The sequence below is a fragment of the Zootoca vivipara genome, chromosome 9 (assembly GCF_963506605.1).
Source record: "Zootoca vivipara chromosome 9, rZooViv1.1, whole genome shotgun sequence".
NCBI classification, from domain to species: Eukaryota; Metazoa; Chordata; class Lepidosauria; order Squamata; family Lacertidae; genus Zootoca; species Zootoca vivipara.
Genome location: NC_083284.1, coordinates 50,614,713 through 50,628,501, shown reverse-complemented (window position 1 = coordinate 50,628,501; position 13,789 = coordinate 50,614,713). Strand labels below are relative to the sequence as shown.

The following is a 13,789-nucleotide window of genomic DNA, read 5'->3' as shown; positions in this document are numbered from 1 at the left end:
TATCTAAGGAGAATAGCCACAATCTAAAACATCACTAATAAGACTCTCCTACAAAACTGTAGTCATGAAGAGGAAGTCTCCCTCTTAATCTAATAGAGATTAAGAGATTTCGAACTCCCCCCCCCCCCATTTCTATCCTGTCCCATTTCATAGGATCAGTGTAGGTCATAGCCTCATTCTAATATTACTGAAATGCATAATGAGGTAATATTTCATTTTAAGGAATTAAAAATGTAAGCTTATTCTTGAATTTTAATTTTTGGCTATATAAACCTCTGAGCGGCCGTAGCTAAGCCAGTGGCAAAATAATACTTTTTGTTTTTGGTTTTTTTTATTGAGACAGCATTTCTCAAAGGACTACAAATGATTTACAACAGAGCAGCCCCACGGAGAACATTTGTACTCCAGTTAGTACATTTAGTTTAGGGATTGCAGCTAACACTACATAGTCTTGGAGCATTCTATATTTATCAACCAGAGTTGTCTACTCAAAGGATACATAGCAGCTTTAAGAAACACCTTTTGGATTTGTCATTTTTATCACCTCCATCTAGAGTGCCTGCTGACAGATCAGCAGCATGTCAGAAATGGCGAAGAACATGAAGACATGAAGTGTAAATTTCATGAAGTCTGTTGCTCCTACTATGCCATATATTTTTGGCCAGTAAGACAATATAAGTACTTGGTTTCAACACCCCATGTTGTGCATCTCATCTCAGTAGCAATTACAGCAAGAGTCCAGCTGTAAAAACCTGATGGAGATGCTGTGCAGATTCAAAGAATCAAAAGCACAATTCATTAGAAGTGCTTCACTTGGTTTCTGAAGCATTTTCGCTACAGGCACACACTGGCAGAGGGGTTCAAGGTCATTCTTATTCTTGCCTTTTTCCTACTCAGCAGAGGGCAAGCTACTGGAAAGCAACGCAGAAATGGAAGATTACTACAGATACAACATACAATTGTTCATGAAAGTGTGTGTGTGGGGGGGGGTGGGGGATGGAAAAAGCACAACACAAAAGAAAGAAAGAAAGAGACCTTGAGCTCTTTTTTGAACTATTACAAAATAAAAATCAGCTGTTTTAATACCATTTATAGGAAACCATACTGACAGCTATCTGAAGCAACTAAAATATTCATAAAAACACTGCAGTCACATTTTTTGTTCAATATTAACCAAATTATGCTACTTAATATTCAGACATCATAACAATAACCCTGGATAACACAAAAATCAAATGTGTTGACTGCACTTTTTAAAGGATTCAAGAACCACATGCACAAAATGGTTTTTCACTATTTCACTATAGGACTGCAGTCTGTGCCTATGTAAAAAGGTTGCTGTTAATAATTAGCAGTATTCTAGACATTTTAATCATGGCAAAGCTGATTATTCTTGGTAAGCCTTACTCTCTTTTTTTCTTCATGCAATTAAAAGCTCCAATTAGGGTTTTCACACCAAGTTTCCCCCCCTTAAAATACTGCCCTTCAGTATGTGGGTTATGACTTGAACTTAGCTGGGTTTCACCACAACAAATCTGCCTTTTGGGGGGAGAGGAAAAGGAGGGGGCCTATAACAATATAGTAAAGATAAAATAATAATATCAAATATATCATTTTTTTTGTCCTTTTTATTATGTATTTTTGAGTTTTTAACATGCATTTTTATGTTGTGAATCATCCTGAGATCTACAGATAAACGGTGGTATACAAATGGAGAAACAGTATGTTAAGTCTGGATAAGAAAAGCCTGATATGTGATATGACAGACATCTTCAAATATCTGAAGGGATGTCACATGGAAGACAGAAGAAGCTTGTTTTCTGCTGTTCCAGAGGGTAGGACCCAACCCAATGAATTCAAATTACAAGTAAGGATATTCTGATTAAACATTAGGAAGAATTTTCTGACTGCAAGAGCTGTTCAATGGTGGAACGGACTACTTCGGAGGGTGGTGTACTGTACTCTCTTTCATTGGAAGTTTCTAAATAGAGGTTGAAAGGCCATTTGTCGGGGATTCTTTAGCTGTGTCTAGATGACTCTTGGGGTTCCTTCCAACTCTACAATTTTATGATTCAGTTGTAAGACTGGCTACAATTTGTGGTTTTATATGGTAAACAAAATAGAGGACATACAAAAAAGATTAATTTTCAACTATTACACAAAACTTTATATATATGTATGTAAATAATGACATGGTTCAAAAGTCTCTTGTGAAATATGCTATTTGGAACTCTTACTAACTTCTCATCTTCAAGTCAGAATATCTTAAGACTTCAAGGACAATCACCAGGGCACAAGCTTGGAGAGTGTGCATGGAGGTCCTGAGCTGCTCAGACGACAAGACCCCCTCTCGGCCTCACTGATGTAGTTCAAAGGAAAGAAAAGCAATACATTCAGCACCAACCTGGCTACAGGAGGTGCCAGAAGCAGGCATACAAGATTCCATCCAACCACCTTTGGGACTCTACTCCGTATTTGTGTAGGATTTGTTCCTTTGCCTTTTGTACTCAATAAGGCAGTCGGTATTGATTTTTCTTCAGGGTTTACTCCTGAAAACTTTCTCACGAATGAGTATAGCTGAAAGGGGGTGGAGGTTTAGGATCAGAGTATTCCTTTTCCTAGATGGGCGACCTTCCCAGACTGATGAGCCCCATCTGCCCCTCAATTCTCTCTATAGCACATGCAGAATCTGCTTTCTTGACCATTAGACTTGCTATTGGTCTTATCCGCTCAATCAGCCAGAATCTGTCTTTGCATGCAGGAGACAGACAAATCCCTCACTCACCGAGGGTTTGAGACACGTCAGCTAACCTCACCAGTTTTAGCCAACTAGTCAAAGCAATTACCTGGGGTGTGGCCACTGCTGCATGCTGACAGCTTCTATGGTGGATGAATTACCCAGATGGAGCATGGTGTGACCCACCAAAGATATTTCCCCTCCCCTAACACCCCCTCAAGGACAATATCTTCATAATTTATAAACGTATTTTTAAGGACATGTTAAGGTAAAGGCAAAGGGACCCCTGACAATTAAGTCCAGTCATGAACAACTCTGGGGTTGTGGCGCTCATCTCGCTTTACTGGCCGTGGGAGCCGGCGTTTGTCCGCAGATACTTTTTCTGGGTCATGTGGCCAGCATGACCCAGAGAAACCAGAGCAGTGCATGGAAATGCCATTTACCTTCCTGCAGGAGCAGTACGTATACATCTACTTGCACTTTGGCGTGCTTTCAAACTGCTAGGTTGGCAGAAGCTGGGACCGAGCTCACCCCGTCACGGGGGTTCGAACTGCCAACCTTTCGATCGGCCACCCAAGCGGCACAGTGGTTTAACCCACAGCGCCACCTACACTCCAAATGCAATTACCTAAATTTGTATCCTCTGTGTGTGCATTTAATTTTCATGAAATTGTATTATTTCTTATTTATTTCTTTATTTTAATATGCTTTATAAAATAAATAAAAAGAAATGTTTGTTTTAAAAAACCCAAAATGCCTCTTTGTATATGCCACCAGTGGATTAATATTTTGATATCAGTTACAGGTTATTGTGGTATGCACTGATCCTAGCAGTACTCATGTAAAGGTTAGAGATGGTTAAGGGTGACAGGCAGGATTCTGATTTGAGATGTGAGGGCTTGGGGTAAAGATTGGGGTAGAGAATGCACGATAGAGGAAGGATTAATTAACATATATACCAGATCTAACAAAATAATACCCACCTTCTGGTAAATATTGCAAGCTGGGAATGCTCCAGCCATCATTAAGCATTTAGTCTTCCTGATTTCAGTAGGAGAGATAGGCAACTGTTTGAAACCAGTGAGTCTTAAGCGTGCTTAAGTTGGATTGTCCCATTTGTATCTAACTGCTAATATTCTGTATTACGGTATTGCAAAACTGGAGAATCAATTTATGTAAAAATCAAAATGGCTTAAGTGTTCTCGCAAGCAGGCTACCACTCAATTCACGATAATAAATTATCACATTTTCCTTTTCTTTTGGCTTAGAAAAGCTATTTCATACTTATGAATTCCAATGAAAAAAATAATTCTGCCAATTACAGTGTTCCATTCTGCTATGCATAGTCAACTATGTAATGCAATAAACTATGCCGGAATGGTCTGTTTACCCCACAGCAAGTTACAAGGAAAACTCTTTCCCCTTAAAGGACTTGTCTCTTTGAAATGCACAAACTGGCAAGAAGCCAAGGGAAGCTGGTGCTTAAGAAACCAAGACTGAGCAGTGCCTGTGTGCATTTCAATCTCAGCCAACCGCAGTAAATGTTATTGGAGTTTTTGTGCTGTAAAATTGCTGCTTTCATGCCCATTGCATCTGACAATAGGAATCCTTGATCCAGCATGAGGGAAGGAGGTTGATGTGCCTTCTAGTCAAAATTCTGCATTCCTTAAAAACCAGGGATACTACTTCAGTGTGCTCTTAATGGGTTAGTGACAGCAAGATTCATGTCAATGGTGCATCCGGACAGAGAAAGATACTAAATGGAGAAGTCTTTTGTAAGAGATGGGGAAGAGCAGAAAATTTATTCTTTTAAAGTTACCCTGAAGCTTTAATGGGAGAAGGGAATACATACAAAGGCAAAGGTTGCTGAATGAATAGCTGAAATCTTTTGCAGCATCTTGAAAGCTTCTATTTCAATTTGCAAAGATTCTTGCTAGAATCTGGGTTCAGATTTAAAATAACTTCTAATTATGCAGGGACAGATCTACTACAAAACCAATGAAGCTTAAGCTTCAGGGGCCCCAATATTGGAAGGGCCCCAAAAGTGACATTGGTCCATCTTGCTTAAAATAAACGGGTCCAGTAGATTCAATTTGAGTCGCTCAACTCAAATAGATTAATTTTGGAGGGATGTATTTTCACAATCCCAAAGTTTGAGTGTCATTAGTGCAGATGTTGCAAAGATGGAGCGTTGTGGCAAGTTGGCCATTCTGCACTTAAATTCTTTCTATATATTGTCTCCGGAAAATGACATTGCAAAGTTCTCCAATTATGAAACTGGACATGAATATGTGGCTAGAAAACCCAGAAAAGAATAATAGAATCATAGAATTGTAGAGTTGGAAGGGACTACAATGGTCATCTAGTCCAACTACAGTGACTTTGACAGGCAAGATAATTCAGGACAGCAATTTTAATCAAAATCTGAGATGTAGTAGGGTTGTCGTTTTTAATGTGGTGATCTGACATGGAACAACCTCACTGAAGAAGATCACAGGGGTTACCCGGACCTCATTGCTGGTTGAGAAGGGCCCCCCCCAATAGCAGTCCAAGCTTCAGGGCCCCAAAAGCGTAGGTCCGCCACTGATGATATACAACAGGGATTTGAAAGCTGTGCCCTTCCAGATCCTGCTGGACTCCCAACTCCCATCAGCTCCAGCCAGCTTGGCCACTGATCAGACATGATGGGAGTTATAGTACAGCAATGTATGGAGGCCCACAGGTTCTTCACCCCTGATATGCAACTATTCAAAAAATCATAGGTAGAAATATAAGATTTAAAAATGAGTTTCATTTTCATTTTGGTGACCCTAACCAAATTTCACCATTGTCAACACATTCAGCAGTATTTTAATATTATATTATTAATCTGGGAGAGGTATGACTTTAAACTAAGCAATCTTATTAATAATGCACAGTAAGCTGAAATGTTGCAAGCCTGCTGAAGTGGTTTGCTGTACAAGTATTCTCAATGCTACTTGGTCCACTTTCACATACAGAAATATATACAAAAATGGACAGAATTTTGCGCTGTGGGTTAAACCACAGAGCCTAGAGCTTGCTGATCAGAAGGTCGGCAGTTCGAATCCCAGCACAACGGGGTGAGCCCCCGTTGCTCGGTCGCAGCTCCTGCCAACTTAGCAGTTCGAAAGCACGTCAAAGTGCAAGTAGATAAATAGGTACCGCTACAGCAGGTAAACGCCGTTTCCATGTGCTGCTCTGGTTCACCAGAAGCGGCTTTGTCATGCTGGCCACATGACCTGGAAGCTGTACGCCGGCTCCCTTGGCCAATAATGCGAGATGAGCGCTGCAACCCCAGAGTCAGTCACGACTGGCCCTAATGGTCAGGGGTCCCTTTATCTTTACCTTTAGGACTTGAAGTAGAATGCTTAGGAGCTCCACATAACTTATCTAGTGGAAAAAAGAAGTCAGCAAAGACACATTTATATTCACTTTGCCCACACCATGCATTATTTTATAAAACTCTCATTGTCATCGTCTAACTTAAAAAAAACCCTCTCCCTAAACTAACAACAACAACAACTGTTGCAAGCGTTCCACAACAAGAACAACAACAACAGCTGTCGCAAGCGTTCCTCATAGGGAAACTGCCCCTTTCCCATGAAGGATGGACAAAAGGAATCACACATTTGTAAAGCAGAAAAATGTATAGAATCCACTGCTACAGGATGTGGTGATGAATACTGTACTAGCTTAAATGTTGGCTGGCAGCACCAGGCAGCATGGCTGGGCAGCTGCTCCTGGCCTTCCTCCTCTCCACCCACAATGCTACTTCTGGTTCCTCTGTTAGTGTCACCACATCCACTTCATGTTCATGTTGTGTGTGGAAAGGTCCCACCCACTAGCCTCTATACCACTAGTGGACTTTTACTGACCAGGATTAGAGACAGGAGCTTGGGGGGGGGGGGCATGGTCTTATGGGCATGGTGCTGATGGAGAAATGAAGGCTGAAGCTTGCCATGCTTAATGGTTTTCAAAGGGGATAAACCAAATATACAGTATGCAGCTTCCAGGTGTCAGTACCATTTGGGGCCAAAAGGTGGTATAAAATGTTTATACTGTAAAAAGAAATGAACAGGTATACTTATTTTTCATGCGTTGTTGGCCAGAGTTAAACAAACATTAATCCAGAGTTCCCCAGTTCTGATATAACGGGAATGCTTGTATTAATCTAAACTGGGATCTTTGTGCCAAAGCTCATGCATGGCGGAAGCCTGGTCTCATTAACAGGCTTAGGAAGCCTACAATGATTGTCCAAACCAGGCCAATGTGGGTGTGAATGGTCTCTTAAAGCTGTGAAAGCCATAACCAGTAAAGGAGTAATTGGTCTTGGCTTCTCTCTCAGGTAACATACATACACACGCACACGCACACACACACACACACACATATATATATATAAAACTGGAAAGCAAATATAACTTACAGCTGATTGTTATAACCAATTGCCCACCACTTTGTATAATTTGATTTTGGTAGGGATAGGTTGGAGATGATGGGGAACTTTAATTTGCTCTTGGCAGAAAAACTGAATGCTTAATTAAACCGAACAACTGTACATTTTATTTCACATTAGAGGAGCAATGCTGACAGGTTTTTGGCAGGATGATATATATATATATATATATATATATATGCTAGATTCATCAAATCAAAGATCAGAATGAGATCAAAAATAATTTGGCTGGCACACAGGAACATTTGTTGACTTTTAAAAGCCACTCCATTTTCCTCAAGCATGTTGAACAGAGAAATTAGTTGAACTGTACATAAAAGATATTGACCTCCTTCTTTATTGTCTGGTTTTGTATGAGGGGAGATTAAATGCCTTTATGGCTAGCTACTGAGAAATGCTTCAAGCATTCCTGTGCTAGTGCTGTGTATGAATCATAACAAATCAGTGGGCTTAGATGAATACAACATGCATTTTTGCAAAATGTACATGAACAAGCTTGCTTCATATTTACTGAGGGGTTTTTTTCCCTTCAAATTATTGTGTTTGAATAAACATCTTTGTAGTGTATAAACAGTTTTACCAAGATGCCCGTTATTCCCATTATAAATGTATTTTCTTGAAAGTAAGTGCCATTATTCACAACTGAACCGTCATTAAAACAACTGTGCTTAGGACTACAGTCTAAATGTTATTTTGTCTAGTATATGGTATATTTTATATTCTTTATTTATAATAAATGAAGAGAGTACATACTGCTGTATAAAATGATCTTATAAACCTGCCCAGATTGTCCAGTTTGCCACTACATGTATTACTGCCGGTTGCTGATGCATGCTAAATTTGTACTTATTACTGTTGTTTGATAGGTAAACATATATTTGCCTTGCCTAGCACAGCACTTTGTCTTATAAGGCAGCTGGATTACTCAACTTTGCTGGTACGCTCCAAGTTCAAAACATGCTAATGTTATTGGAGTCAAATATTGTGTGATAACAAAAAAATGTACGTAAACGTCATTTCAGGGGTGGTAACAAAAATACAAATTTAAACAAAGATTAGATCACTGACAGAACACCACACATAAATGGCTCACTGTCATGTTATGAGCAGATTGTTCACTAAAATGATATATACCTATTTACACATTTGTCAACTAATGTTGCAGTAATAAAATATAGGTGCCCTTATACTAGAGAAACCAGGCCACCTTTTGCAATGATGCACTGATCAGGATTTTTTTCTTCTTGTTTAAAAAACTTAGGAAGTGGTAGCACTTTTTTTCATTTCCCTCAGGAGACACACTTGCACTGTAATATAATCCACTGGCAGAAAAGTTTTCTTACTATCCAGCCTACATTTTCTCTTCCTAAATTTTATTGTTCACAAATAAATTATATGCAATGCACAGGGATATATCTTCCACTCTAGATGTTCTGTTTCTTCCCTGTCCATTTTTAGCCAATATGTGCAATATATATCCAGCCTTTCAAAGATTTCCGTGTATCAACCCCTTCATCTTCATGGTTAGTTGTTTTAAATATTTTATTGAATACTTTTAAATTGATTTTATATATATATATATATATATATATATATATATATATATATATATATATATATATATATCCCCTCTTCCTCTTAAAGGAACCTGGGGCAGCAAATATATCTGTAATAAAAATGCAATTTAAAGATAAAATGAAAACATATTTAAAACATTTTAAAACTGTTAAAAACACTTAGAAATGGCTTTGTGGCTACATATTACATTTTGAATTACAAATAATTTCATTTGTATACTTTGAGATTTTTGTTTCTGTTTACTATCCTTATGCATTAAAACAATAAAACAACAACAAGAAAAGCATAGAAATGATGAAGTGCAATAAAATATGCAACCATTTATGTGTCTGAAATTCTGGGTAGAGACATATGAACAGAATAAGGAAAAATGGCTGCTTTCTATACCATGATTCCCATTTTTACATACCATTGTAAGAGTCTGCTTGATAGCCACATGACATGGAAACCTTAGCCCTGTTGAGACATTCAGCCTTAAGGCTGAATACAGAGCCAAGACTGTACATGCCAGTCCAATGCTTCCTGCAAGTTAGGGGCACCCACTGCACCATCCAAATTTCACATGCCTCCCACTAATATCCGAAAGGGGCATCTAAGTATATTCATCTTAACGTGCTTAGAAGTTGCCTCATGATCAGGAACCTTGATAACATAATGAACTTGGGGACAGGAGGGGCACCGTCATCATTTCCCCAATAGGGTTCTCCTTTTTTGTATGTTGGGAACATTTTCTCATGACACGGTATAATAGGATACCTAGGGCCTACTTCAAACTAGCTGCTTAAAAGCTTACACCAATAATAAATATGGAAATGTGGGTGCTTAAACTCACTATTGCCACACCTCTATTTGAAACTCTAGTGTGGAGTCACTAGTGTGGAGTACATCATGCCAGAACATACACTGCTGTCCCACAAAAATATCATATCCTACCTGAATCAATTCTTAGCCCTGCCAATGGCAGCAGGGAGGAGATGATTGTTGCTGTCATTAGAAATGAGAATATATATAAAATGTTACTTTGAAGTTAATTTCCTATCTGAATATTAACTGAGTTTTAGTTGGGTAGTTATGTAAATTTCAAGATATCAAAAAGGATGTGATTCTGTCACTAATATTGCACACACACACTTTTCACACTTGAAAAATGCCCAAACTCACACTCTGCAAAGGTCAACTTGTACAATGTGCTCCTTAGCACAAATAGGACCTGGGAATTATCAGCTGCCTACCAATCACAATCCCTGTTTGTCCTTCTCTGTGCTTTACTTTTCCTGAAATGTCCCTAAACATATCAATGAGGCCTACCTATCTCATTACCTGGCAATAACTACATTGTTGTTATTATTTTTAAAACACAAACCCTCATAATTCCCAACATTTAACTACTGACAAGCAAATAAATGCATAATTCAATAGCAAAAAAATGTGTTACATATCTGGTCCTAGAAGGTGGGCTACATAAATAATTTATATATTTGCACAGTGAAGCAGCTGTGTCAGGAGGCATCTACTGGGCTGGGAAGTACTGACAAGGTATTGGAGGTCAGCGGTGTATGCCAGGCAGCTTACCCTGCCACTCTGAGCTAACCCTGTTGCCTTCATGTGTTCAAGGAGGATAGGTATGTGGGTGGTGCTGTGGCCTAAACCACTGAGCCTCTTGGGCTTGCTGATCGGAAGGTCGGCAGTTCGAATCCGCTCGACAGGGTGAGCTCCTGCTGCTCTGTTCCAGCTCCTGCCAACCTAGCAGCTCAAAAGCATACCAGTCAGGGTAAGTAGATAAATACTGTATTTTTTGCTCCATAGGATGCACCTGGCCATAGTTTTTGGAGGAGGAAAACAATTAAAAAATATTTTGCTTTCTGGAATTGTCCTAGGCATAGCAGCCAACTCCTAGAGGCCTAGGTGCCTTTGCCCCCCCCCCAATTAAATATTTGAGGAAGCGTCTTTTGCAAAGGGGATCAGCTCAAAGTTGTGCAGCTTTTTTTGCAAATGGGAAAAACCCCATTTCGGTGTGTGTGTGTGTGTGTGTGTCAGCTCACAGTTGTGCATCTTTTTTGCAAAGGGGGAAAGCTCCATTTTTTGGATAAGCTCAAAGTTGTTGAGTTTCCTTGCAAAGGGGAAAAATCCTGTTTTATGGGGTTCAACTCACAGTTCTGAAGCTTCTATAGGAAAGGAAAGGGACCAATTTCTACAGTTTCCAGACTGATAATCTAATCAGCCAGTCACATGTATCCCTCTGCAGACAACAATTGAGGCTTAGGCAAGGGGCCGGGTGGGTGGGAAGGGAGCTAGCTCTCTTATCTCCCTCCCCAATCTCTTGCAATCAGCTGCTGAGTGGGTTCCTTTCAACACTCTCTTTCCCCCCTTAGCCTTTGGCTCTTTCTAAAAAAAAAAAAAAAAAAATATTTCAGCTCCAAGGACCATGCACTCGCTCCATAAGACGCACAGACATTTCCTCTTACTTTTTAGGAGGAAAAAAGTGCATCTTATGGAGCAAAAAATACGGTAGGTACCGCTATGGTGGGAAGGTAAACAGCATTTCTGTGCGCTTTGGCTTCTGTCATGGTGTTCCGTTGTGCCAGAAGCGGTTTAGTAATGCTGGCCACATGACCCAGAAAGCTGTCTGTGGACAAATGCTGGCTCCCTTGGCCTAAAGTGAGATGAGGGCTGCACCCCATAGTTGCCTTTGACTGGACTTAACTGTCCAGGGGTCCTTTACTTTTTACCATGGAGGATGCTGTCCCACTGGCAGCACTGGGCTTTTGTAAATGATACAGGAAAGAGGGTGCTTCTCTGTCAGCAAAATGTATTTGGCTAGTGCTGGTTGTGTTCAAACATTACGGATTATCTGTGAGCTTACCAAGTCATTTTGATACAGGCAACTAGAGTATATTTTTACAGCAAAGCTGAGCTAAATGGCATACAACTGGAAAAGAAACATCTACAATGCTAGGCAGGTATTGACTGCAATTCTGTACAATTAAGAATCAATGTTTCCTATATAATGTAAACGCTACTACATCTCAATTAAATTAGGACTTTTTCATTAAATATGTAAGTAAATAAATAACAAAAAGTGATTCTGTCTTCTTATTTTTGCTTGGTTTCTACAAAGTAAATCTACTTGTGCTTTCACATATGCACTCAAACTTGGCTAATATTCATTAGAATGAAGAAACAGGATGAAAAATAAAATAAAAAGTGCATTTAAACTATGGACAAGATGTGCTGATCTTACCATGACCTGAGGCAAAAACTGAAACAGGACCGGTCTGTACTAGATAAGAGCTGGCAGTATAGTCCTCATCAGTGTCAGAGTCCTGAACTGGCTGGATAGCACTAGTACTATGGATAGCTTTTGGTATTGACATTATATATATGCTTGTTTTCCTGAACAACTTTGTTTTTAGAACCTAGTTGTATATAATAGCAGAACCGGGTAATCTAATTATTCAGCTTCACTTTATTTTAATATTAATTTAGAGTTTTAAAACATTTATGACTGTAAACTTTGACTCAATGGTTCTGCTCTGGTTGCAGAGACTAAGTTTTTGCATAGCCCACTTGCTTTAATCTATTTCTTCTTTATTGTGTCTGTAGAACAGAACAGAGGACTTATGAATCTGTAAACTTGTACAGGACAAACATCAGTATGTTTTACAACTAAATTGCAAGACAGGAAATGACAGGAAGTGAATATGGATTTAATACTAGTAATAGAATACTTTTTCTTTCCAATATAATAATTTTTGAATAGCAGAAAAAAATAAAAAACCCTATATATTTGACAATTTTTTTGCTCAGACTCTTATCTCCTGCATAGGTTCTGCACCTATTTCCCCCTTTAGGCATGAAGAGACTTGCCTAGATTTAAGAAACCTAGAGATCTATTTTCACAAAATTCCATGTTGCTAACATGCACGAATAAATTTTCAGATTTCATTACATAGATAACAATTGATAAGTATACACTGACCCAAGTTGAAATCCCACCTTACACATGGACTCATTGATCACATATTCAAATGTATTACTTATCAAAGCATGGTTTAGTGTGACATGAATGAACCGTAGCAAACCTTGAGATCACATGCTTCCTTGTCTCCTCCCCCCCTCTGTGGCTACAAGGAGTTTGGAGGCTTCTGTTTTAAGTCACCCAGATTGACATGTTATCTGGAACTATGGTTAACATTAACTATGGCTAGTTCAAATAAGCCAACTAGACAAACCACAGTTTAAAGATGTGTTTTATACTAACTAGAGCAACGTCAGCCACAGTTTGTAAGTCCAGACGGCATGACAAATCACGGTTAACCAGAAGTGGAAATGAAAGCTTCCATGTCCTCCTTGCAGATGTATGGAAAGATGTATGTTTGATCATGTCCATTAGAAGATTTTGGATGTGTCACTCTTGTATTCTATATCCTATCTTATAAAATGGAACAATGGCCATCTACCATATAGTCTTAGCCTTAGGACATGACAGACGTAAATCTAAGTATGTGTGTATATGCAAACTATAAAGTTACACTTCAAAAAGTTCATAAAACATTTTATGTTAAAACAGGATCATATGCAAGCCGGGGGGGAAATGGATAGGTAATATATTATACCATAGAATGGCCAGATTTCAGGCATTCTCTTCTCTATATAACACAATGGCTATGCAATAAGTGACTTTTAATTATGAATCCATTTTATATTATAGACCCCCTGTATGCTATCCAACCTGCATAACTTGGCACTGGCATTTATCTCTCTGCTGGATACTAGAGCCTTCTGCAGTCAACCTGTGGTGACAGTTATCTCTTAATTAAAACTCTACATGCAAATAGCATTACTGAAAAGTGCTGTAGCAGAGCGCACACAAAGCACTATTATTTGTAACTGCACAGGCCTTGTTATCTTCAGTTTTAATACTGGGCACCACTGTACTTAGTGTGAAGTTCTCCCTCTGGGAAATATGCTTAACAAATTTGTACTACTTAAGATAG

At 39.0% G+C, this 13,789-nt stretch overlaps 1 protein-coding gene across 4 annotated transcripts in view; it reads right to left on the bottom strand.

Moving 5' to 3' along the window:
* The window catches only part of LOC118083382 (teneurin-3), a 271,449-nt gene that overhangs the window by 198,540 nt on the left and 59,120 nt on the right, over positions 1–13,789 (bottom strand). The window contains exon 1 of one of the 4 annotated variants that reach the window (XM_060278719.1): positions 12,034–12,186. The exons of 1 other annotated variant lie outside the window; for it this stretch is intronic. In XM_060278719.1, coding sequence (XP_060134702.1) covers positions 12,034–12,166 — 133 coding nt within the window. In that variant the 5' untranslated portion in view covers positions 12,167–12,186. Of the gene's footprint in view, positions 1–12,033; positions 12,187–13,789 lie in introns of those variants that run through there. 2 more of the 4 variants (XM_060278718.1, XM_060278720.1) reach the window with 2 other exon arrangements.